The 26,156-nt window shown below is 37.3% G+C and overlaps 1 protein-coding gene across 1 annotated transcript in view; it reads right to left on the bottom strand.

Annotated features, from left to right (window-relative positions):
• Positions 1–23,855, bottom strand: part of LOC139708034 (vacuolar protein sorting-associated protein 4B-like) — a 119,766-nt gene extending 95,911 nt beyond the window's left edge. Inside the window, exon 1 of the mRNA XM_071620022.1 lies at positions 23,646–23,855. Coding sequence (XP_071476123.1) covers positions 23,646–23,660 — 15 coding nt within the window. The 5' untranslated portion in view covers positions 23,661–23,855. The remainder of the gene's footprint in view (positions 1–23,645) is intronic.
• Between the last annotated feature and the right edge of the window lie 2,301 nt (positions 23,856–26,156).

Here is a 26,156-nt window from a genome sequence, read left to right on the forward strand (position 1 = left end):
TTATTTCGTTTGAAATATTACTCTTTCGCTAAATACTTTCTCCAATTTATGCGTATTTTTCAGAAACTCAATATTTCGACCTCTTATTTCAATATTCAATACTTTAATCCTTACTCCCAAATAATAAGATGCTTTTTCAAGGATGTATCTGATGTAGGCAGTCATTATAACCCAACAAACATAGCGTAATTTTCATCATGGAGGTTCGCATATAGCTCACGGACGTTCGGAACAATTTATTGAACAATGTAGTTCTCTGGAGTTGAAAACGCATTCTATTCAACAACAAACAGCGATTTCATGTCGAGAACAAACTCCTCTGCAAAATCCTAAATAATTATCAATTCTCCGTCATAAAAGCTTGTTTATCTTTTCATGCCGAGGGATCGAAGAAAACACTTTTTCCATCTCTCGTAGATGAGAGTACAAACGTACGTGAATATCAGTGACGTAGTCCATCTGATGAAACATTCCGCCTTAATAATAATAATAATTGCATTTATATGGCGCTTCATACTGACGTTTCTAAGCGCACAAGTCGCTAGTATGTTCCATCAAGCAAATCTGTGAACCCTGTAATTATAACGACTGTCATTTGTAATTTTACACTTCAGGTTAAAAGAATCAAATGAAATGTAATGTCTTGTTGGTTGTAAGTAGGTAATCGGTAACCTCTAATAACTGAAAAAAAAACAATTTTCCAGACACAATGCTTTTCATTACCATTACCCAAATAGATTTGCTGATGTTTTTGACATGTTTTATTATAACTCTAGATGTCTTAACTGAAGATTGCTTATTAACCCAAGTACGTATGAAAAGAATATGGAAGCTGATCGCATGGAGAGATGACTGATTTTAAAAGAAAACGATGCTCCCATGTAATCGCGATATAGTGCACTTTCTTGAGAACAAATATTTTATCAAAATTTCGCAATCACGAAGTAAAGATTCATGTCCTAAATTAGTTATCTAAATGTCTACAATTCAAAATTTGCTTAAAGCGAACACGGTTACTGCTGAATATCAAAGACACAGATTTAACAAAGAAAAACAAAAGAAATGTGCCGGCCGTTATCGAAATACGAAGTTTAGCGGCGGAGGGCAAACGCTTCACGTTTCAGTGTGTATAAGTAGAAAACGCTCTGCGTTTGCTCCTCGTGTTACACACTGTTACCGAGGAGAATTTGTGTCATCATATTAGTCAAAAATTATGTAAGGTTCGTTACTCCGAAGTTTCGTCATAACAAAACACACTAAGTCCATATAACTTAAATGGATGTTTGTGACTTCGATATCATTTCTTGTAACAAACATCTCGTAGCGCGTTATTTCGCAGACTCGTTATTGATACTGTTTGTCAATCCGAAAATAATCATGAAGCTTTTTTATTTGGTCTGTCGGTAAATGATAGCAATGTCCAAGAACGTTAATCAAAAGGTATGGGTGTAAATTAGGACATGACTTAATAAGGTTCGCTAATCCAAATGTGGAGAAACAAATTAACAACCAAAGCCTCCAGGTTTAGACACTTCATAATATCGTTTTTACTAAAACGAATATCAGGACAATTCCACTTTTACATTGACGGACCTAAAGAATAGTGAACCTTAGTATTGAATTTTCGGATAAACAAGCTTTCGGAATAAGAACATTTTTGATAAGGAACTTCCTGAAATAATAATTACGAACCCTTTTTTTTTTCCATTTTCGGGATAATAAACCTTTGGAATAATGAATTCAGGGAATAACGGACATTCGGAGTAACGAATCTGTGGAAGAGCGAACGTATCAAAGTACGACCTCAAAGCTATTACTAAATCATCACTCTTTTTAAAATGTGTTTTCAACGTAAGCACAAAAGCACAAACAACTTGACAATCTCTCTTTCTCTTAACTGTAAAATTTAAAAAAAAAATGACAGTATGAGACAGAATTGCAAATTAACATTGCTTTTCATTGATGAGTATAAAAAAGAAACACCATGTCATGATAAATGGAGGATTTGCGTGTTTCATCAGACAATAATTGTGTACTTCATTATTTTTGTTCGCTTATGACGAAATCTAGATGAATAAAACAATAAACAAAAAAGCCCCTCCAGAGGAATTCGGTATAACGGGAGTGCACTGGCAATTCTTTTCTCTGTGTGTTGGAGCACGATCCCTTTCCCGTTTCTTCTCAATTTCATTAACTGCTTCCATGTTCTTTTGAAACTTTGACGTTTGTTTTTGCCACATGCAAATTGCAGACTTCCTCAGTCATTTCAGCCTTTTCTTTTCAATGTATTCCGAATGTGACTGCGTAGCACTTTTCTGATTTCTTTTTTTTTTTGGTAGCAGCATGTTAAGGCTACTTAGGGAATGAGAGAAAAGATTGTTTTGAAAAGAAAAATAAGAATGTATGAAGGAATATGATTTATGACAATTACGGTGAACGTCTGTGATGGAGACCAAAAATGGATGCGTTCTGTTTGAGATGGCAGCTACCTCACTCAAAAGATATACACGGGGAGCATCTGTCACTAAAAAGTGGCACTGTTCCTCTATCTCCTATAACCCTATGTATTTCATGGACTTATCCAACCAACGAACATCCGTGAGCAAAACGTTTTCCTTTCGTTAATACAGGTGAATTGAATGTTGAACATTATTCACTTTTGGGTATGAGAGACTCAGTGATGTAGTAATATTTTCAAGTAACATTAAACTATCGTACAGTGACTTATTTGTAATTATCAGAAATTTCCTTTCTCGGACCGAACGTCAGTGAGCGAAACTTTCAGAACTTATAACAGTGCAAATTGTCTCCAAAACCTCATCAGAAAGAGAATTAAATGCACAGAAATTACAGATTACGCAAAATTCCAGTTTCTATGATTTGATTTTCCGTGTTTAGCTGTATTTATATAATTAATATAAATTTAAATAATATTAACGCAAAATTGCAAGTAAATTTTGAGCTGTTGGTTCATCATGATCACATACCGCCTTAAAAATTCTGAAACTACTGCTCTAAGCTCATTGTTTACTTTGTAAAACTTTACTTTTCGGTATTTGAGCTGAAAGTTTTAAAGAATAAAGGACCCTTTCGAGACAAGTTATCCCTATCGGTCGGATTGTTGACGTCACGGACGTTCGCTAAAATTGCCATGGACGTTCGTTCTACGACTATGGTCATGTTCCAGGACGGATAACTAATCGCCAGAAAGTACGTAGCCTTTCTAACTCTTTTAAAAATTTGAAAAGGTATTTTCAATGCAAATTATTACAAACTTGACACCATTTCAACAGATATATTGCTCAGAGAGGGAGTAGGAGGTGTATCTTTAGAGAAAATATGCACTATTTGCTTGCTTTTTGGTAAATCGTATGGTCCAAAAACTGCAGCTCCTCGGCTAGAGAGCCAGAGGTAAAATGTACGTGCGCCATCAAAGCAAGATGGTGCTCCACACTGTTAGAAAAAAATCAACAAGGTTGTTTAAAATTTTAAACAACCACAAGTTAACCCGTGAATCGCTCAACTGTTGTTTAAAAATTAAACAACACGTAGTTGTTTAAACTTTTAACCCTTTGTTGTTTAAAAATTCTAAACAACTGTTGTTTAAAAGAAATTTAAACAACTGGGTTGTTTAAAAAAGTTGTTTAAAAATTTAAACAACTGTTGTTTAAAAGTCATTTTATAGAACTGGGTTGTTTAAAAAAAGTTGTTTAAAATTCTAAACAACTGTTGTTTAAATGTAATTTTATACAACTGAGTTGTTTAAAAAAAGTTGTTTAAAACTCTAAACAACTGTTGTTTAAAAGTAATTTTATACAGTGGAAACTCGATATAACGAGATGGTCGGGACCGAGTCGTTTTCCTCGTTATAGCCGATATCTCGTTATATCAGTAGGCATAAAAGAAAGCATAACATAACGACATTAATTTGCACATGTGGGACTACCCATCATCTTTCAATCAATACTGATAACTTGGTAATGTGTGTGATGTAATTACTCACCTTTATGGGTAAGAAGATGTTTTTTTTCGCCAATGAAATCCGATATCAAGAATGTTTTTCTTATCAATTGTAGATGTTTGAATTTGTAAATCTAAACTGCTTGCGATTGTGTGAAGATTGGTGGATTGGTGTGTGGTTACGGTATGGGTGTGTGTTGTGTGTGGAAAGCTTGACCATGGTCTGCACAATGCTGTGTGTGTGTGTGTGTGACACATTTTGTATGTACATTATGACTGCGTGTGTGTGAAGATGGGGAATTCCCTACGTAGAAAGCCAATCACAGCATCAGATTGCCTCACACTTGCTAAACGTCATGATGATGTCATGTATACGGCCGTCCCACCATATTTTCTGCATGTATCAGTGCGCCCACACACACACATACACGTACAACATGTGGTGCTAGCTGTAGAGTGAACTGAAGAAAATATGTGTGTACAAGACAGTTTTTGGCGCATCGAGCTTTACAATCTCGGAACATGATAGCATCTCGGAACATGATAGCACAGGCGAAGTAAAGCTTTACCCGAAGACATTTTGCTTTACCTCGCTATATCAGGTTTGATTGGCTATGTTTTTCTTTGTTTGGAAATCACAAAATTTATCTCGTTATAGCAGTTACTTCGTTATAGCCGATCTCGCTATAAGAGTAGCATTTTACATAGACTTGTGTGGAAGGAAATTTGGGACCGGGAAAATTTCCTCGTAATAACCGATATCTCGTTATAGCAGTGTTCGTTATACCGAGTTTCCCCTGTACAACCGGGTTGTTTAAAAGTAATTTTATACAACTGGGTTGTTTAAAGCAAACATTAAATATTCATGTTTAGAATTTAAACAGTTCTTAATCCCATATTACTGTACAACTCACTTGTATATAAGCACAATAACACAAATGTTTATTTTTTTGGCCAATTATATATTTCAGCACATTTTCACTGTCTATATCACTGACATCGTATCATGAGAAAACCTTCAATCGGTCAATATGTCCGTCGATGTGCAAACTTATTGCAAATAACAAATTGAGCCAATCAAGAATTGTCTCATCCATTTTCAGAATATATAGAGTAACAATTCTTCTTATACAGTTAACCTTTGATAAGTCGAAGTTCTCGAGAACCGAGAAAAATGTGTCGACTTGCGCGGATTTAGTAAAAATATGCAGTTTGACTGCAGAGGAAAAATCACGAGCTTTTGTTATGCTTGAGTTAAGTGATTTCCCAGCTGAATTGACCTCGACTCATCTAAAGATTAGTGTATTGTCAAATGTACATTTTGATTCCACTTACATACAAATGGGGCGCTTAACGCCGTAAAAATCACATTTCACAATATTTCAACTAAACTGCAATATGGCAAATTGAATTTGAAACATGCAATAATTAAAGAATTAATTATTATGCATAACATGGATGTGTTCAGCTTGAGATTATCTATACCTGTGCCACATTGAATATTTTGTTGCTTCATTTCTCATATTGTGTGGGTGCATGGGGACCATCAGTTGCCCTCAGATGGGTCCAAAAGGGCTAACTGAATGAGCAGTACACAGAGAATGTAATTTTTCAGAATGCTTTTACAGTCCAATGCACACCTTACAGACACATTATCCAGTTTTATAGTGATCATACCCTGACAAGACAAGATAAATCTTGAATGAGTCTTATTTCCTGGAATAATTATCAGATTTTCTTAGAACCACTGACTTTGTTCCTGAAGTGTTTGTCACTATTACATGCGCTTGGAACTTTCATAAGCGAAGCATAAGGGAATGACCCTCTAAGGATTTGCTTTTCTGTCCCAATACTGTACTTTGTTGCCCCACTAAGAAAATATTACTGAAGGTATTGCACTACACAGCTTCTCTATTAACTAGATCATTTTTAACAATGTTCAATTTGATGTAACAACATTTTGAATCATTTCAGTTGCAATGCTTTTGGGGAACATCTGCAATAGTAAGTCAGGGGTTATTAGATTATATTTCCTTGACAGTACAATGATGACCATAAATATACTGCAGATGGAGAAACCATTCACATTAAGAAATAAGTTTTATCTCTTGTGAAAATTCTACTTCATACCTATATTCAGCATATCTGAACAGACCAAATAACATATACAGTACATTGTAATTATAATGAAATTTACTCCTGTTTACTGGTGTAATTTGAGAAGTCATACCTGCTACCAACACATACAGTTTTTTTTTTTTTCATAACTGGGATGTGCCAAGTACAGCATATCTGTCCAGCAAAGATCATCTCTGCCACTCCGGTGATAGAGATGGCAGTAATGAAGATTACTCTATATACAATGAAATAAATTCATAATGGAAATATACATTCTACGAAACAGTTCATCTTGAATTTTATGAAGGCCACATTCAGTACAGAGTGTCACCTCCATTATGCTCAACAGATATGAGGTTTTAATATCACAATTGCTATATTTCTGAAAATTGACTGTCATGCTTCAGTATAAACCTGTGAAGATCTTGCCCAATATTTCATTAAGTCACTACTATGCAAAATACCCTTTTTAATTCATTTCTAGCCCATCTTTATCACAAGTTTTCAAGGGCCAACATTACCCACTAATAGAACAATCTTCTCATGACCTTTGATCTTTCCATGTGACATGTATCCATTACTTATTGAGTTATAAATAAATAAAACATAGATACCAAACCTTTGCTTGGACGAATGACCTAAAAGTCAACTTTGTCAATTAAACTTCTGATGACCATGAAAATCTCATTCTACGCATCTAATCTTCCTGATTTGAAGAGTTCAGGTATGTCCTGATCTCTCTCACAGAATTGGACGTCACTTTACCAGGCATTTTGTACACAACTGTCTCCAAGAACTGCCAGGCAGCAAAACATTGAGCCTGGTACTCTACATCTAGGACATAATGCACTTTGAATGCACAGTCCACAGCCTTTGTCAAAGTTGGAAACAAGAATCCCTGTCTCTCTACAATAGGGAGTTTTCGCAAGCACAACGCGGCCGGGAGTTGAGCGTGTCGTGTGCGAAATTTGCTTCTGCACATGATCAAATCTGAGGAACGTCCCGTCCGGTGGAAAACGAGTACGGTACTTGGCCAAAATAGCGTTCGGTCCCAATGCTGGGCAGGAGTGAGCCAGCCAGTCAGCCAACCAATCAGCGATCTTGTCCCCACGCCTCCGTCTTGTACAGGAAAGCGAAACTGCATAGATTTGGGGACGGGAGTCAGAGTACGGGGACTGTCACAAGTGATCGCTTCCTCGTATTCTCGGTCTTCGCGTCATGTAGCGAAAACTTCCTAATGACAAAGGTTTGCAGTGGCTTCTTCCAGGATCCTCCCATCAGCAAGATGAAGGGCTGTGGTCTCTGCTTCCTGTCAATTTGTCCAATGTAGAAAGCCAGGTCTGTGCCCTCCTGTAAAATGAAATGGAAGTGGAAAAGAAACATGCATATACATCTCGATAAAATCTTGAAATAATCTACGCAGAAGTGTTGGGTTGAGGCATTGGTATAATGAAGTCCATCAGAACAGATATATTTCCCACACCTCTCCTGTGTTCAAGGTAGAGTTCATAATAAAGTGCCTGGCCAAATTCTGCAACATTTCATTTGCAAACATATACCCTAAATTGGGTATTTTATGTAGTATATAACATCCATGTATTACATTTTCTATTCTTGCAAGGGCTAACCATAACCTGGCTAAATGAATTTTCAACTGTGTGGCCTATGGGAACTTCTGAAAGGCAATTAATTTTATTGCTGGCAAGCCCAGGCAAAAAGTATTATCAAACAAAAACTACTTCTGAATTGCATTTCATTATTTTGGGTAAGTTACTCTTTCCAATACTAGTAGTATATCAATTTTGTCCACTGACATTGTAGGAACATTAAGGAGTATGCGAGGTCTTTTTTCTTTTTGGTATGGGGGGGGGGGGGGGGAGACACCCTGTATCACATTGGATGTATATGAGTGGTATGTGATATATTTCCAGCATCTTGCTGAATATGATGATACCATAGGTCAAGTGCAATATTTATCAATGAATGGAATATTCCTTATTGGCGACATTTGGGACCAATTTTGCATTTAATGCAAATTTTTCCCCCTTTTTATCAAAATGAAAAGGACATATTGATATTGGACAAGTGTGTGATTGAGCAGTCAGGCACAAAATAAAGTAAATATGTATGTTGACTACGTAATATAAGATTTTTTTTTCATTAAAAAAATTTTTTGTGATTCACAGCATACATTAGCAACATAGTAAATTTGCATAAATATGTAGAATCCATGGACTAAACTAACAAATGAAACAGCATAAACTGGGAATTTCTGTAACTATGGACCACAGCTTGAGGATTTCTATATTTTGTATTGTAATGTCAAAGTCCATCTCATCATTTTAATAAGAGGGCAACACATCACTTGTTTTAGAAGATTAGCCTCCGAACAGTTAGGTACTTACAGGTTGAAAGTCGTAGAATAACTCCGACTCCTGAAAGGAGCACTTGCCCCACACCCTCGCAGTCCAGCCTCGGCAAACTAGCGGCAGCATGCTGAATGCAAGCGTCTCTTTTTCCTCTGTGGAGCAAAATGTATGACACAGGGGGAGTATTTTGAATGATAAGTACAAATATACACTTTATAAATATTAACACAATCAAGGCTGATAAAGAGAAATGCTGACAAGTATCAGCTCATATTCAGATGCTAGCTTATGTACTTATATTGTACTTGATTGCAACCAGGATTACTAACTGTGTGTGTGTGTGTGGGGGGGGGGGGGGCTGTTTTAAAGTTGTTTGGAGGGTATTGTAGAAAATACTACACATTTTGAATGAGGGACTGATTCTGGCAAAGGCATTTACTACCAAGACGGGCAAGTAATTGTGGATGAGTAGAGCCAAACTTGTAAGGCCAAGCATTAGAATTATAATGCTGTAATAATCATCATGCTATTCTACAAAGCAGCAATCAGAGTTACCATGAACTTGGATGAAAGAAAGTTGAATGGTGTTGACAGCCAGTGCCTTAATAAGAATAATCTTGCACTACTGTTAAGTGCTTAACAAAGACTATTGCAATATGAATGACATTTGGGCTTTTGCAGGAGGTTCATGTCATATTCTGGCATAGCATAAAGCAAATGTCTAAGCCAACTTCCTTGGCATTTCATGCAAATTTTTCCCCCTTTTTATCAAAATGAAAAGGACATATTGATATTGGACAAGTGTGTGATTGAGCAGTCAGGCACAAAATAAAGTAAATATGTATGTTGACTATGTAATATAAGATTTTTTTTTCATTAAAATTTTTTTTTGTGATTCACAGCATACATTAGCAACATAGTACATTTGCATAAATATGTAGAATCCATGGACTAAACTAACAAATGAAACAGCATAAACTGGGAATTTCTGTAACTATGGACCACAGCTTGAGGATTTCTATATTTTGTATTGTAATGTCAAAGTCCATCTCATCATTTTAATAAGAGGGCAACACATCACTTGTTTTAGAAGATTAGCCTCCGAACAGTTAGGTACTTACAGGTTGAAAGTCGTAGAATAACTCCGACTCCTGAAAGGAGCACTTGCCCCACACCCTCGCAGTCCAGCCTCGGCAAACTAGCGGCAGCATGCTGAATGCAAGCGTCTCTTTTTCCTCTGTGGAGCAAAATGTATGACACAGGGGGAGTATTTTGAATGATAAGTACAAATATACACTTTAAAAATATTAACACAATCAAGGCTGATAAAGAGAAATGCTGACAAGTATCAGCTCATATTCAGATGCTAGCTTATGTACTTATATTGTACATGATTGCAACCAGGATTACTAACTGTGTGTGTGTGTGGGGGGGGGGGGGCTGTGTTTGGAGGGTATTGTAGAAAATACTACACATTTTGAATGAGGGACTGATTCTGGCAAAGGCATTTACTACCAAGACGGGCAAGTAATTGTGGATGAGTAGAGCCAAACTTGTAAGGCCAAGCATTAGAATTATAATGCTGTAATAATCATCATGCTATTCTACAAAGCAGCAATCAGAGTTACCATGAACTTGGATGAAAGAAAGTTGAATGGTGTTGACAGCCAGTGCCTTAATAAGAATAATCTTGCACTACTGTTAAGTGCTTAACAAAGACTATTGCAATATGAATGACATTTGGGCTTTTGCAGGAGGTTCATGTCATATTCTGGCATAGCATAAAGCAAGATCAGTTAATATGCATATATCTTAATTAGATTAGCAAGAGCAAGGGATGTTCAAGGTCCAGTGATTTTTATTCCAAGTAGTAGGAAAAAGAATGCAAAAACTTTAATAGTTCATAAAAGACTTCTCTGTTAATGTTATCCTATAATGACAAAAGCTTGATTATAATGTGAGTTGATCAGGCAGTGGAGAAGAAAAGGGGAATGGTAGAAGAAGGAGGCAAGGACAAACCGTCCAGAAGTTTCAGTGTACATGAACTGTGTGGCCGTGGGGTGCTATAATGTGAGAGAGTGGCAGGAGACAGCCTCTCCCAAATAATTGTCCAAGCTGTAGTTACAGTCATTAAAGCTGCACTACCGCATGTGATACAAGGAGCGAAAGAAGCTTGTATGAGCACAATTAAAGATGTTCTGAATCCACATGTCATCTCTTGAGGATTCAGTTCCAGCAGGACGAGGTCCAACATGAGCTAAGGAGGGACAATCTCTGCCTGACTGGCCTGCCAGAGGGGGCTGAGGAGACAGAGGAAGAGCTTACTGAGGGCGAGTCAAATGTTGCCAAGGAAGTTGGCTTAGACATTTGGAAAGAGGACATCTCATCTTCATGATCTTGTCATCATCTTGGGGAAAAGGCAAGAAGGAAAGAGCAGGCAGATCAAAGTCCACTTAATTGCAAACAAAAGGAACAAACTGTATTCTGGGCATTCTAGTCTGAAAGGAAAAGAGAACATGAAAAGTGTGTACAGGCAGATCAAAGTCCACTTTATTGCAAACAAAAGGAACAAACTGTATTCTGGGCATTCTAGTCTGAAAGGAAAAGAGAACATGAAAAGTGTGTACATCAATGAAGATCTAAAGGCATGCAATGTGTCACTCGATCAGTGCATGATAAATGCCAAGGAAGCTCATGATGTCGAATCGGCAACAAAACCAAATACGGGAACATGACATGCAAGTTGAATGATGGACAAAGCAGAGTCATCAAGAGCCCGGATGATCTCTTTGATATTGGCTTTGAAATTACAGATCCACTTCAGTTTTTGCAGGTTTTTGCAAAAGTCTTAGAAATTTATTAACAAGCATTGAATGAATTTCTCGGTCTTACAATTTTTTTTTTTATAGTCATGTACATACTGTAAGTATTTTGTTAATGTTGTTAATAAATTCACCTCAACTCAAATGCAAAAAAGGAAAGGGTGGTACTGGGGCTGTAGATTAGAATCTCTACACAGAGCAATACTATTTAAAATGTACCTTGGGAAAGGCCATCGGTGTCACCCGTGTGACGAATAAGCAGCGTTTGCTACGATGGACATCTTGATTCCCCATACTAGAGTACTTTGTCAGCATACATGGCCATGCTGCAAACATCCTGTCTTCAGCCATGATCTCCTGGCTGAAGTCTTGCTTGATCTGTACAAATTAGGGAACAAGATTGCATTTGTAATCATATCAAGGGTGGCCCAGAAGGAATGCTATAAACCAAATGGAAAAAAATATAATACTCAAGTAATAACAAAAACATAAATGATGGAGTGAATTATGCATGATCATTAGCTTCTGCAAAAATGTTCATTCTATAAACATTTTTCTCACAAGTTTGTGTGAATTTGCACAATGTGCTTCGTTTGGCATGAAAATCTTGACAGACTGAGAAGAAAGCTCCTAATCTTTGCATAGAAACTTATTCGAAAGTGACAAAAGTGCCAAAAATTGGTTCCAAACCACCTACCTACACGAAACAAATAGAACTCTACTAAGGTGGTACATGTATATTATTACTACAGGCATTAAGTTTACATGTGGTGCATAGACTATATTGTGCGTCAAAAACACCGCAATCTGTTTTCTGTCTTTATCTTCACTTTCTATAGGGGTTCTAGGCCTTTTTTTCTACTGGAAGCTTATGTAGACCTTCATTCATCGAGCATCATTGATGGCAATGATGCTCAGTAAAGAATGAATTGCTCCAGCAAAAGTAGCAGAACTTAACTTGCACTTTACTATTTAGATTTTAGGGGGTTTGTTATGTTTACAGTAGATTTTGGTTGTACGGTTGGACCTACTACTCATCGACCGCCTAATGTTTATTTGCTTGATAAGAATATTGAACACTGAAATTCATGCAAAAAACTTGACCTACGTGATTGAGAAAATCCAGAGCTAGGCTATCAAATGCCTTTGTTCCCTTTTCGATTCGAAGTTTCAGTGCAAAAATATCGCCATCGAACTTGCGTGGCCTCGTTTCAGCTCCCCGCAGTAATGCTCCTTGATATCAACCGCTGTTTTTGCATTGGCGATGCACGCAAACCGAGTTGTATTGAACAGCATGTTGTACGAAGCTTTTTAGAAACTTCCATAGACATTACATTACGATTCAGTGAAAATATTCATTCGAAATTTTGTCCTTGATTAAAACCATTAACTTTGTTAATGAACGGTGAATTTTCGCGTTTTCCCACACCATCCTCATCAACAGTCAAAGCCAATCCATTTTTATGTGCTTTGCGTGCAGTGAAGTGCGTACTAGTAGTATAGCCAGGTGCCCGCACCTCGTCAGGGGCCCGAATACCGTCACCCCGATCAAAATCGTTTTGAGCGCACTGAACAAAAATATATGCCCGGGACTGTGTTCTGTACGCTTGAAACTTGGCAGGACTACCATGACCAAGCAAATTGTGGTGAAAACCGAACAGTTTTTCGCGAAAATCTGAAATTTTAATAGGGCTATAGGAATACGTGTTATATGTCACCCGCACGCATCTTTTACGTGTATGTCTATGGGAACATCACGGTCACCCGCACACGTCTTTTACGTGTTAAGTCTATGGGAGAGCGGGTGACGAGTTGCGGGCCCCTTCCTTAGCGCGCAACTTTTTCGCATCGTTCGCCTTTGACGACGATAGCTGCAAATTTTCAATATCGATCAGTGAACTTGTGATTCCATTGGAATTTTCAGCATTTTTCCTGTATGTGAGTTGGATTTCAAAGAATTTCAGTGGCAAAATGTGATTCAATCATGGGCAAACATTAACTATGACGAGGTGCGGGTCACCCAAGTATACTCTAGTATGCGTTCAGTGCGCTAATTAATACACGGTCGGTTTATTACAAGAGGGTGGTCGATGTAGTAGGGCTATCATACAGCCGACCATGGCATAAAAGTTCTAAATTATGAGGTAGGAAATGATCGAGACAGGTCATTGTGTAATTGAACTTCGTTAGCACTAGCACTAGCAGTCTAAAATATAGGCCCTAGCCCTTGACTAGGCCCTAGCATTACCTAGCTAGGCCCTAACCGTCACGTTAGACCCTATGCCTAACTAACTTGTTAGATTTCTACATCATCGAACTCGGACACTGCGCCTATACTTGTGCATGATGTGATACGGTGCCTGTTACAACTTAGAATAGGCCTACTTAGAATACTGTACAACGAATAGGCTACTGTACTGTGTCAACAATGGGAATATTCCGTACGCTGATTTAGATGATTAGTTTTTGTAAAAGAAATTCGTATTTTATGTGAAGTTTTGAAAATGTATGTAAGGATTGAATTATGCAAGTGTTTATACAAGCACGAGTTGGTTGAAAAACATAATGTACGTACCGGTACAGACGACCTAACTTAACGTTAAACGTTAACATGTATTAACAGTTTGTTAGATCTATTACGTTACATGCATGAAGGCGAGACGTAGCGCAGCCCGGCCAAGAACCCAAAGGCAAAGCGTGAGCCGTGACTAGCTTCATACATCATGCAAATTACAGATGGGCATGAAGCGATGTAACTATCAGTTAAATAAATAAATACCTTGGAATGACTGGCAAAGTTCTTCTATAGCTAGACCCCATTTGCTGAGAATGTTCGTGACTCCATATAGCTGCATTGCAGTCATCGTCACCGCCGTCCATCATGATGAATAGCCGCGCTCCGCTACTGTAGTATAGCTATACGTACATAAACGTGTGATGTACGTGTGTGTGTGAGGCGCGGTGGCCGTGGCGCCCGGCGGCGCGGAGGCGATCGATTGCGACGAACATGCAGGCCCGCTGATTGGTTCATGACTATCACATGACTTTTGCCCATCAATTTCTAAACAACCGTTGTTTAATTGTTTGGACAATCATTCCGAATTGTTTTTAAACAACCGATGTTTAAGGCAATCATGCTCCAATTTTCTATATTTAAACAACATTGTTTAGAATTTTAAACAACAATATTTTAAACAACGAAATTTTACACAGCGTTCTGACAGTGCACTCGATAACGTTTTAACCATCACGGACGTTCTTTTTTTCTCGGAGGTTCGTCTAAAAATGTAATTTCGTTTCGCATTAAACAAGGAATGGACAGAAACTCAAAACATACATATTACCATGTGGCTAGATATCAGTTGAACACGACTCAGAACAATATCGCCATCAAAGTTTAATGGACTGCGATCTTTATTAGTAAATAGCGGACGCACGTCCGTGACGAAAACTGAGTATAATCTTGCATAAAAGAATGAAATGTCCCATGTACAGCCAGCAGACGTACAATTTTTTTTTTGAGGATATATACACTAGGTGGAACATCAAATGTTGGCATACATTGCAGCAGGGACAACAAAGTAGAATTTGCAGCAGCGACAGACATAAAAGCATCACGGACGTTCGTCTGTTTAGGACTTTGATATTTCAATTGTTCTCTGTAATTTTATACGTGCTCATAGAGTTCTTATAATTTTGTGGTACATTACCAGGTTATATCCGATCCAGAACACGGTCAGATAATAGATGTCACGTACCTAAAAAAAGGCACATCATTGGTTTGAAAAACAAAAATTATTGTGAAAATAGCGTTTTAACCTTATTTTTACGCTTTAAGTCCTTGTCAAATGCAAAATATCAGTCAAAAGTAAACCAACCCATGGATATATTTCCTGAAAGGGAATTTATCAGGCTTTGAGATGACGTGAAAGAAATTGGTTTCTTAGATCATCCTGGTGTGTTCTAAGGGAAAGAATGTCATAAGGTGCGAAAATTGGAAATTGTACATCGTTCAAAATTCTCACCCAGATGCTACTTATCGGCGTTTCGGTTGCTCGTAAGACTGTAGAAGGGCGTCTCGGTCGGCCATGTGCGAGAATCGGACAATGATTGGACGGAGTCCTGTGGGCTGAGAATCCCTTCGAGCTGAGGGCAGTCGATAAGCATTGATAATCGAAATGTTTCGTGCTTCCTCCGGACTTACATTGAGAAAATGGCAAATCACCATCGCGACGACCTTGTAGATGTCTTCGTCTTTGCCGTCGGGCCTCCCGTATTTGAGAAGGTTCTGCTTTCTTTGATGGAGTTCTAGCATCATCAGTTTTTCTTCTACATTGCTTAGGCACCTATCTTTCTTTCCATATCGTCGTTTATTTTCGGGATCGTTTCCTATTCTATTGTAGTAATTTGACTGGCGTTAAAATTGACTGCTGATTCGATGTCTGCGACGAACCTTTTCGTTTCAGCAAGATCATGCTTAACAGCGCATATTTCAGAGAGCATGCACAGAATCCATCTTAGCTGTCATTTGTAATGATAGATTGTTAAACATCCCTTTAAGTTCATTGAAGATACCGGTGACAGAGGCAGGGACTGATTGTTCCCACTGGTTGCCTGGGGCAGCGGGCGGAGTGACAGCCGTGGAGACATTAGGGACCTGCTCTGGTGTAGACGGGGTTTCAGGCGCAGTCTTGTTTGATCCGGGGGAGGTCCGGAGGTAGCGCTCGCCGACTGATCTTGGACGGGATCGGGAGGCGGCTGGTCCACAGACGAGTTCAAGGACTGCGATAGCTGTGGGTGACTAGAAGCAGAGGAGTTTTTCGCAGGCATTTTTGGATGTTTAGAGGTAGTAGGCTCTGGCTTTTTGTTGCTTTTTGCCACGTAGGGTTTCCTTAGGTTGTACGTTTTGGTTCTACAATCCTCAGACATGCTTATATAGTCGAAGAGTGGAAGACTGGAAAGTTACATAACTTTAGCTGTGTGGATTCACTGGACTATGGTGGGTGGCGGGAGCCAAGACAAAAACAAGTCCGTATCCTACGATGACATTCTGAAGAATGATTATGTTGTGATTATGATACATTTCTCACAAAAGTGAAAACTTGGAAAGGCCATATGAGTTTATATGCCAATGTAGCGAAATACCCGTATGGATACTATCATAAAACAAACTGATTTAAATTATGGAGTCGCCCTTATGGAGTGCAGAGTAATATGTTGTGCATCCTACATTACATTATGACCCTCCATCACAAAACCAACAAAAAGTTGCCAGACATTGATTTTCAGTTGACGGCAGATTCTTATATAGCAGACTCTGAGCTTTAAAATGATGTATAACTAAATTGAAATGGACTCCCCTAACCTATCTAAATACATGTACTAGAAAGAAAGCAGACACTCTGGAAAAGATTGAACTGAGAAAAGAGGCTCTGAAGTACAGGGTCTATTCAAGCACTTAATCTTTACCAAGTCGTGCTACTGTGCAATAAAAGGGACAAAACACAGGATGTAAACCACCGGAACAACGATGAAGGGATTTTCAGATTGAGCTGAAATTGAGCAAGTTCTATTTACACATTCTGTCCATAATTAATGCCAACTTTCAAAGCAGTACAACTGTCCTTTCAAAAGGTTATTAGACTTGGAGGTGAATAGTGAGTAAAGGATTTCAAGAAATGAAAAGGGGACTCTAAGACATACCTGATCATTCTATTCTCCCCAAAAATTGGTTGTAGAAAAACTGCTGAAAATACACCCTCCCATTCATGTTATGATCCCAAAATAAAGAATAATGCAGGATAGCTCTTTCAGAAAATATGAAAAACTCAAAACTGATTCGATTGACCCATTTCACCTTTTTGAGTCCTCACGTAAAATCGAGGGGTGCGACTTTTGTTTGTTTTGTGATGCACGGTCACATTTTCAGTAGTGAAGCATAGTATCACCAAATTTTGGTTGATTCATAGTTCTTTGAATATTTTTAATTAAAAAGAATTGCTCTAGGTAGGTGCTTTCATTTGCTAAACATGTCATTCATCATAAATCTTACGACAAAGGGATAACTGAACCTAAAGATCATTTGAAATAATTACATGGACATATGGATTTAAGTAAGGTCTGACATCACTGTCAAAAATTAGTGGTAAAGATGTTAGGGAGGGGTGTTGATGCTTGGGAGTCTTGAGAAAAAAAATGAAAAAAAAAATGCAACGATTGGCCTGTATAATTTCTCCACTTGTTGCTGAAGTTTACACTTTTGTATACACAGTACTGGCGGTGAAACATTGCCCTCTGAATCCGAACTGTTTTCCGTTGGGGTGGGATTCTGGAGATGAAGTACCCCTGCACTGTTGATATCTGGATCATTTAAATTGCAGAAACACAGACATGTTAATTAATACATGAATAATGTGACTGGGGTGACCTCGTAAATCATAGCACATCCAGGGCCTTTTCTATCAAAAAATAAATTAACGCAATTCAAAAATTATTCTGGATAGCTCTGTTCCGCTTCAAATTGGTAAATGCGTTGTCAGAATAATCGCACAAAATTTATTCAACGATGAAGTAGCATAAGACTGTGAAGATGTTTCCCTGAAAACCGGCATGCATAATTCTCTGAACATTAGGAATCCATCTTTTTCCGGCAAACAGCCATGTGATTTTTTTTTCCCATTTTAAATGGGTGTCTAGAGTTTTCTTTCATCGTGCTATAGGGTCTACCTACATCTTGATAAGGTCAAGTGAGGGTGTTGGCCTAAATAATCACGTTATGTTTCGCTCCCTGGCAAATTAGTTGCATGTCTATGTAAATTACTAGACTGTGATCCGTTTCATGAAATCATTAGGAGAGATTTTTTGCTCATAAGACACATCTATGAGGGATTTAAATATGTGATGACTCCATAAAACGGACCCCTCTGAGCCCTGGTCAATATCATTACTAGTATTAGAAGTTCCATCTTAACAGTTATAGATAGATCATCTAGGGTTCTACTTCTAGGCCTATAAACTAGACGTTTCTACAGGCACGAACATCATACACATTGACTTCTACACAACTGGGCTGACGTTTCTCCAGGAAAAAAAGGTAATGCTGGCAAAGCGTGAACTTAATAAATGTCTTATTCAGGAGAGGGGATGGGGGATGTTGATAACCCATAGCATACACGGATCACAGTAGGGCCTACGTGGGCCCAGGTTAACTTGAAAGTTGCGTTCTACAGTATGAACATCAGACCCTTGTCTTGAACGTCTCTAATCTAACGTTATAGCGTTGTAATGTCAAGTCAAATGTTTCAAGTTTGACAAAATAAACACCATTATACGAGATGATTAAAATCTACCCAGATTTCTTACCTTCTTAATAGCATGATTCTTGGTCTTTCATTGGATAATGACGTATTAATATCGTAGCTTGGCTGCAAGTGTCTGCGTACGGTAGCACGTCTTAGCACACAGGGCGTCGTTGTAATGTGCCGCTTCGTGAACTATCCAACACACAGAGCAATTTATTCCACGAAGCGGCACATTCGTTCGTGTCACCTTCGTGAAATTACTGATCTGCGTTTTTATGCCTTGTGCCACTTGTAGAAATACCCGTTTTTGCATAAATATCATAATTCTGACCTGAGATTCTTTGAAATGATAGAGAATAACAAATACATAACAAAAATCAAGAAAACAGAAAATTGATTTCTACGCGATTTTGGCTAAAGAGCCACTTCGTGGTGTCAACAACGATTTGTGTCATACTTTTCCTGTCAATTGATTCTTTTATCCAATTTTACTTTGTTATTATCATTGGGTCTCTAGTACATCCATGAACAGATCCACTTTTCAAAATGATAATTTACTTTACAGAGTTTTGTCAGGAGACAAAGTGCACGAAAAACCATGTCCATTTCGCGTCATGATGTCACAGTGGTAATCAATTACGCATTACTCATTGGCAGTTTGTTTTTTTTTTGTTGCTTTCTTTTCTTTTCAAAGTTGCTTATGATGATACGCATAGATACACAATCAAAATCGCTCTCAGGTGTTACATTTTGTTTGTTATTTATATTTAAAGAGTGAAATTATACTCAAAAGTGTCACGATGCTATCGTGGAATTGCCCTCGAAGGGCAATTCCACGATAAAGTGGACATGGCCATCAAATATTCAAAATTGTCAAATCTCACTCATTATGATATAAAATCAAAGCATAAAGACTAACATTTATCATATGAGACCATCTTGTTGGAAAAAACATAATTAACTATGCTAAATAAGCGCATAAAGTCATCATGATTAAATTGTTTATACATATCTGAAAAATATAATGAATCTAAATGGATGCAGCATGAGAAAATGTAAAAAGGAGATGAAAACTTGCTTTTGTTTTCAGAGTTTTAGGGTTGAACATCATTACAAATTGATCAACGTTCAAGATTTTCTATGCGTTATGCTTCAGTGAACATTGCATTTACCAAATAATGTCACGGTGTTACAGTAAATACCGATGTTTTTTCTTAATTGTTTGAAAATCACAGACACAAAAATTGTTACTTTGATAATCGAAATCATGACCACATATAGTTTTATACATACAAAACGTAAAATGTTGGTTACCCATTTTGTAAATGAAGTGAAATTGATTATAAAATGTGTCACGGTTTTACAGTTACTGTAACAACGTGACTGTAACACCATGATTTGAATTGTAATAACACAGGGCACATGTCGGATTACCAAATGACTAAATATTGCTGATAACAGCGCATTTCTCTGTCATACAATGTATTTACTCAAAAGATAGAGGTTTTCCCATGGATTTTTCATAAACAGAAGAGTCAAGCTGTATACACAAATATCATCAATTGTATTTGCTGCCAACATCGTTCAGTCTTAACCCTTTCTCCGCCCAAAATCTCGAGGTGTGTGTACAACGCTGATGGGTTTGATGTGCCAATCAACACTAAAAGCACATGGAGAGTTCAAATGGAAGCAGTCCACTCACAGAATGCCACCTACCAGATTTATAATTCGAGCAAACCTTTCTGAAGGTTTTGAACTTTTAACTAAGACAACAGTTGCAGTTGAGTTAATAACCAGTTTAATATCTTATTTTATCACACTAAACATTTTTATCATGCGGTTAATTTTTTTTTAGACTCAAAAAGCAGAGAATTGAAGTTTTTGGCCAAAATGTTCTCATTACTCAGCAAAACATTCTAGCCACACTGTTGACTTTATGTTTTCTAGCATATATCCAAATGCCAAAGGCCAAAGGTTCAGACAATGTAAAGGGGGCGGGAGACAAATAGTCAGTGGCTATTGCCATTCACAGTGTTGTATGCAATCATGAGAATTTGGTATAATATTTTCCCCTTTTTGCCCTTTTTCTGCCATAAATCTTTAGCTGTGTGTGCAACGCTGAAGGGTTTGATGTCCCAATCAACACTAAAAACACATGGAGAGTTAAAATGGAAGCAGTCCACTTATAGTGTACCACCTACCACATTTATAATTCGAGCAAAAACTTTTAACTAAGGCAACAGTTTCAGTTGAGTTAATAACAAGTTTGATATCTTCTTTATCACACTAAACACTTTTATCATGTGGTTTAATTCTTCTTCTGTAGACTCAGCAATGTTCTCATTACTCATCAAACTGCAATTCTAGAATAATTTCAATATAGAAAGACCCAAACTCATGTAATTTATCTTTATGAATAGGAATTCGCATTGTAATCATTTTCATATGTTCATTTGCAGTACATCTCACAAAAGAACAAAAAGTGTAGTGCATATTGTACCACAAAATTTGCATAGATTTATCCTTTTTTTCATTGCTGAATTTGCAAAATTGGTTCACCTTGTTTTCTGACCAAAGGTAAAATCAAAGTTTTGAAATTTTAGGTAAAAAATCTTGGAATATATAAATTGTACTTTTAAAGAGTAATTGCAAACTATTACATTTCACTCAGAAATGTCTAAGAAGCTTTCAATGATGACAGAGGGAATTATGCCTCAAAATGTACATTATATTCACAGAAAGAGCAATGTTCCTGACTGTAATGTGTACAGACGCATTTGACATGTCACGGTGTGACGGTGCATAGTTTTTCTCTCTTTATTTTTTTTTAATCTGTCACGAATTTAGAATGTTTTGTTTTGTTTGAAAGTGTTATACTGTGATGTCAATCATTCATTGTAAATGATCATTTCATACTACCTAAGGAAGAAATATTATGAGTTGTAAGAAGGAAAACAAGATTCTATAAAACACATTTCAGAGGTCATGGTGTCACAGTCACGGTGTTACAGAGCACTCATTGCTAATACGTGTCATAGTTTTCCTATCAATTAATTCTTTAATCCAATTTTACATTGTTATTATCATTGAGTCTCTAGTACATCCAGTGAACAGATCCACTTTTCAAAATGTTAATTAACTTCACAGTGTTTGTCATTAAACTAAGTGCACAAAAAACCCATGTCCATTTTGCGTCATGGTGTTACAGTAGTAATCAATTACGCATCACTTATATAGCAAAGTGTCTTATGATGATACGCATAAATGCACACTAAAAATTGCTCTCAGGTGTTGCATTCTATTTATTATTTATATTCGGAGAGTGATATTATACTCAAAGGTGTCACAGTGTTATCGTGGAACTGCCCACGAAGTGCAATTCCACGATAAAGTTGACATGGCCATAAAATATTCAAAATTGTCAAAATTCCAATTATTTTGGTATCAAATCAAAGCTTAAAGACTACAATTTTTCATATCTGACCATCTTTTTGGAAAATAACATAATTAACTTTTACAAATATGCGCATAGAATCATCATAATTGAATTTTATATACATATCTAAAAGACTGTAATGAATTTAAAACGTTGAAAACGTTGTTTTTGTTTTCAGAGTTTTAGGGGTGAACATCGTAACAACTTAATGAAAGTTCAAGATTTTCTATGTGTTATGCTTCAGTGGACATTGCATTTACCCTATAATCAATAATTGCATGGTGTTACAGTAAAAACGGATGTTTTTTCTTAATTGTTTGAAAATCATAAACACAAAACGTTATTTTGATAGTCCAAAACATGACCACTATAGCTAAATACAAGTTGTAAAATAATGGTTACCTATTTTGTAAATAAACTGAAATTGATTAAAATGTGTCACGGTGTTATAGTTACTGTAACACCATGATCTGAATTGCAATAACACAGGGCACATGTGGGATTAGCAAATGACTATTGATGTGATACCTATTGATGTACATGTACCTATACCTATTGATGTGACCAGATGATTTCTCTGTCATATTTAATCAACAAATAGAGGTTTTTCCAAGGATTGTTCATTAACAGAAGAGTCAAACTATCTCCAAAAAGATTATCGATTGTATTTGCTGCCAGCATCGTTCAGTTTTAGCCCTTTCTCTGCCCAAAATCTTGAGCTGTGTGTACCACGCTGAAAGGTTTGTCAATGTGCCAATCAACACAAAAAGCACATGGAGAAATAAAATGGAAGCAGTCCACTTACATTGTGCCATCTACCAAATTTATAATTCGAGCAAACATTTCTGAAGGTTTTGAACTTTTAATTCAGGCAACAGTTTCAGTTGAGTTAATCACCAGTTTAATATCTTCTTTTATCACAATAATCACTTTCATCATGTGCTTTAATTTTTCTTTTGTAGACTCAAATGGCAGAGAATTGAATTTTTGTCCACAATGTGGACGTGTCGTGGCCGAGTGGACAAGAACCCGCGTTTCTGAATCGTTTGAGCGTGATTTAGGTTCGTGGGTTCGAGGCCCACCAAAACCAGACATCTTTGCCCTTTGAACAGCAACACACTTTATCCACATTGCTGCTCTCCATTCAGGAGTATAAATGGGTACCCGATAGGATGAGAATGCTTATGTTGGTTGATTAGCATGTGCGCGCTTGCAAAATGGCGACTGGCTGGAATGCTCGCCAGGGAGTGGAGAGTGAGCACTGTCAGTGCTGGCGAGAAATAAGGTATCCAGACACCGGGGTACTAATAGTATGTATGCGCACTTAGAGCACTCTATAGAGTGGATTTAGCACAATATAAATTCATATTATTCCTATCATCATTACAATATTTTCTTTACTCTGCAAACTGCAATTCTAGCAAGGAAAGAAAGAAAGGTCTTTCGTACCGATGTGTCCCTAGGCTAACTGCGAACCGGCTTATTCATGCATGCTAAAGCAAGGATTTATGACTTACATTTTCAATTAACTGTAGTTTTAATTGTAGTTTTCAACAACAAAACCAGCCTGAAGAACTTGACATAGCTATATTCCTGAATCTCAGTCGTAAACGATGATTAGTAAGGCATAAATACTTACTTGCATTGCAGCCATCGTCCCGGTTTAAAAATGGCCTTCCTTGTTCTACTATTTGCCTTGCCTGTACAATGAGGTGTGTCAGCTTAAATGAGTCCCAACCACAAAAACAAAGGATTTTAGACTTTCTACGCCAGTGTGTGATACTGCCCTCTCACGGGCAGTATTTGAGAAGTATGTTATAGGGCTCACACCCGTAAATAAAATGGAATGTCCCAAACCATTTCACAAATTCGTACTAAAGATAGCAAAATAAATGAAGGAAAAAATTAATTAAAAATCAATAATGCAGTTTAGCAAAAAAATAAAACTAAACTGAATAGCTGCAGATATTGAATATGAATTCCTCTACAGCTGCATTTTGTTTAGAAGATGATTTAAGCTTTTCTCATTGAAATTGAAGGGACTATATTTCATTGGGTGCCTGTACAGAAAATAGGTTACTTTTTAAGTGAAAAGAACTCGTAGTCTTGCTTTGCGGACACTTGGACAGAGTTTGAGCAAAGAACCCGCCTTGGAAATTTGATGGATGAAAGGGTACATCTTACTTATCCATCGGGTTAGTGAAGCTGAAACACCTCATTTTCCCAGTTGTTTTACAATTATTTTTTTTAATTTTGAATTTTAACACACGTCTCTAAGGGGAATTATTTACGCGTGTGAGCCCTATAGAGCATGAATGTAATGCACACAAGTCAATAGGAAGTCATTCATTCCATACAAGCTCTGCTGTTTTATGTTTATCTACTTGTGTCAAATGTTCTCCCCCTCTCCTTCCCTCTCCCCCATCTCCTTCCCCCTCCCTTGCCCACCCCCTCCTCTACCCCCCCCCCCAACTGTGTTTGACTTATACAATTCGTTTTCTTAGTTATTATGTTCTCGTGGTACTATAGATCTGAGTACATAGTCATCAGTATCAAACAACTTAGAGTGATTGTGGTATTTTAATGCATTTCTTTGTTTTGGCTACCACTGAAACAGCTCAAAATACATAAAGTTCACCAATTAGAATGAATTTAAGTCTTTACAGTACTTTGTAGGCAATAAGGTAATGATAACACCCCCTTAGTCAAGGATAACTGCCTGCATCTATGTATTCATCTTATGAAGAACTAATCAACACTGCAGGATTTATTAAAAAAAAAACAACTAAAGGATGTGTGGAGCTGTGAAGCTGTGAAGGGGCACTCTTTTGCAATCGACTGTATGGCTGGTGTGGAGTTAATGTTGTCGAGTCGTATGATTTTGCACGATGATACGAAAGGTTGATACGAAAATAAATATGCATATTCGTATTACAGTAACGTTTGTAGGATGAGGCATCACTAAAAGCGAATTGGGGAGCAGCGGAGATCCAGCAAGATGACCTAGCATATGAATATTAATGTATGCAAATACGTATCAATTATGTATGATTGCAAGATTAAGCATGCTCAGGAGGGACTTGTGGAGCTGTGGAGAGCGAGACTCTTGGAGTGAATTTTTTGGTTATTGCAGAGTTAGGTTGTTGGGTCGTATGCTTGCATGATGATACATACAGAAATGTGATATCAGTACAAACATCCGTGTAAATGTGTAAACATGATGTAGGATCATAAGGTAGGCCTATTATCACGTACCCGCCGAGTGATGGAGTGATGGGGCTGTGCGCGTTTCTAGTGTAGGGCCTATCATGGAAGAATTATATGAATTTGCATGACGTAATCTCATTATGTTGTGAATAAATGACATCAAAAGGTGACAATGAATTCGGACTTTAATATTCATCTTTTCATCATGTCATCCGTTATGTGGAGTTTATGGAGTGATGGGGCTGTGCGCGTTTCTAGTGTATCATGGAAAAAAAAATTTCTGTATGAATTTGCATGACGTAATCTCATCATGGTGTGAATAAATGACAACTTAAGGTGACAATGAATAAGGACTTTGATATTCCTCTCTTCATCATGTCATCCGTTCGACCATTTCATCGTTCAATCACTTCATAGTTTGATCATTGCATTATTCGATCACTTTACCGTGTATTGTTTCATCCTTTCATCATTTCATCGTTATAATATATCATACATCGTACTTATGACAGAGAGATTTAAGTCAGTTTTAACATACTGTTGGAAAAGCAAGCATGTAGGCAAACAAACTTGTATAAAGTGTTTACAAGTGGGAAGTGACTGTCTGTAGTGATAAAAAAAGCACACTCTTCATGTGGAGATCGAGCGAGAGGACCGAACATCATGAATATTAATGAACTGAAACTGAAACTGAAAGTATGAATTTTTATGTGTGTGTAAATGCATATGAATTATTAATGCCAGCTAGATTAAGATTCATCAGTAGGAAATTGTAGAGCTGTGGAGAGTGAGACTTACAAAAAATGAATTCAGTAGTTATTGTAGACTTAAGTTAATGTTAAGTTGCATGCTTGCACGATTTTGAAGTAAGGTTGTGGAATTGCAAGTTTGCACGATAATACATGCAGAAAATTTGACATCATTACATTGTTTTATGTGTAAA

Source organism: Diadema antillarum, unplaced genomic scaffold (assembly GCF_040938485.1).
Source record: "Diadema antillarum isolate AM-2024a unplaced genomic scaffold, OU_Dant_1.0 seq00001294_RagTag, whole genome shotgun sequence".
Taxonomy (NCBI): domain Eukaryota; kingdom Metazoa; phylum Echinodermata; class Echinoidea; order Diadematoida; family Diadematidae; genus Diadema; species Diadema antillarum.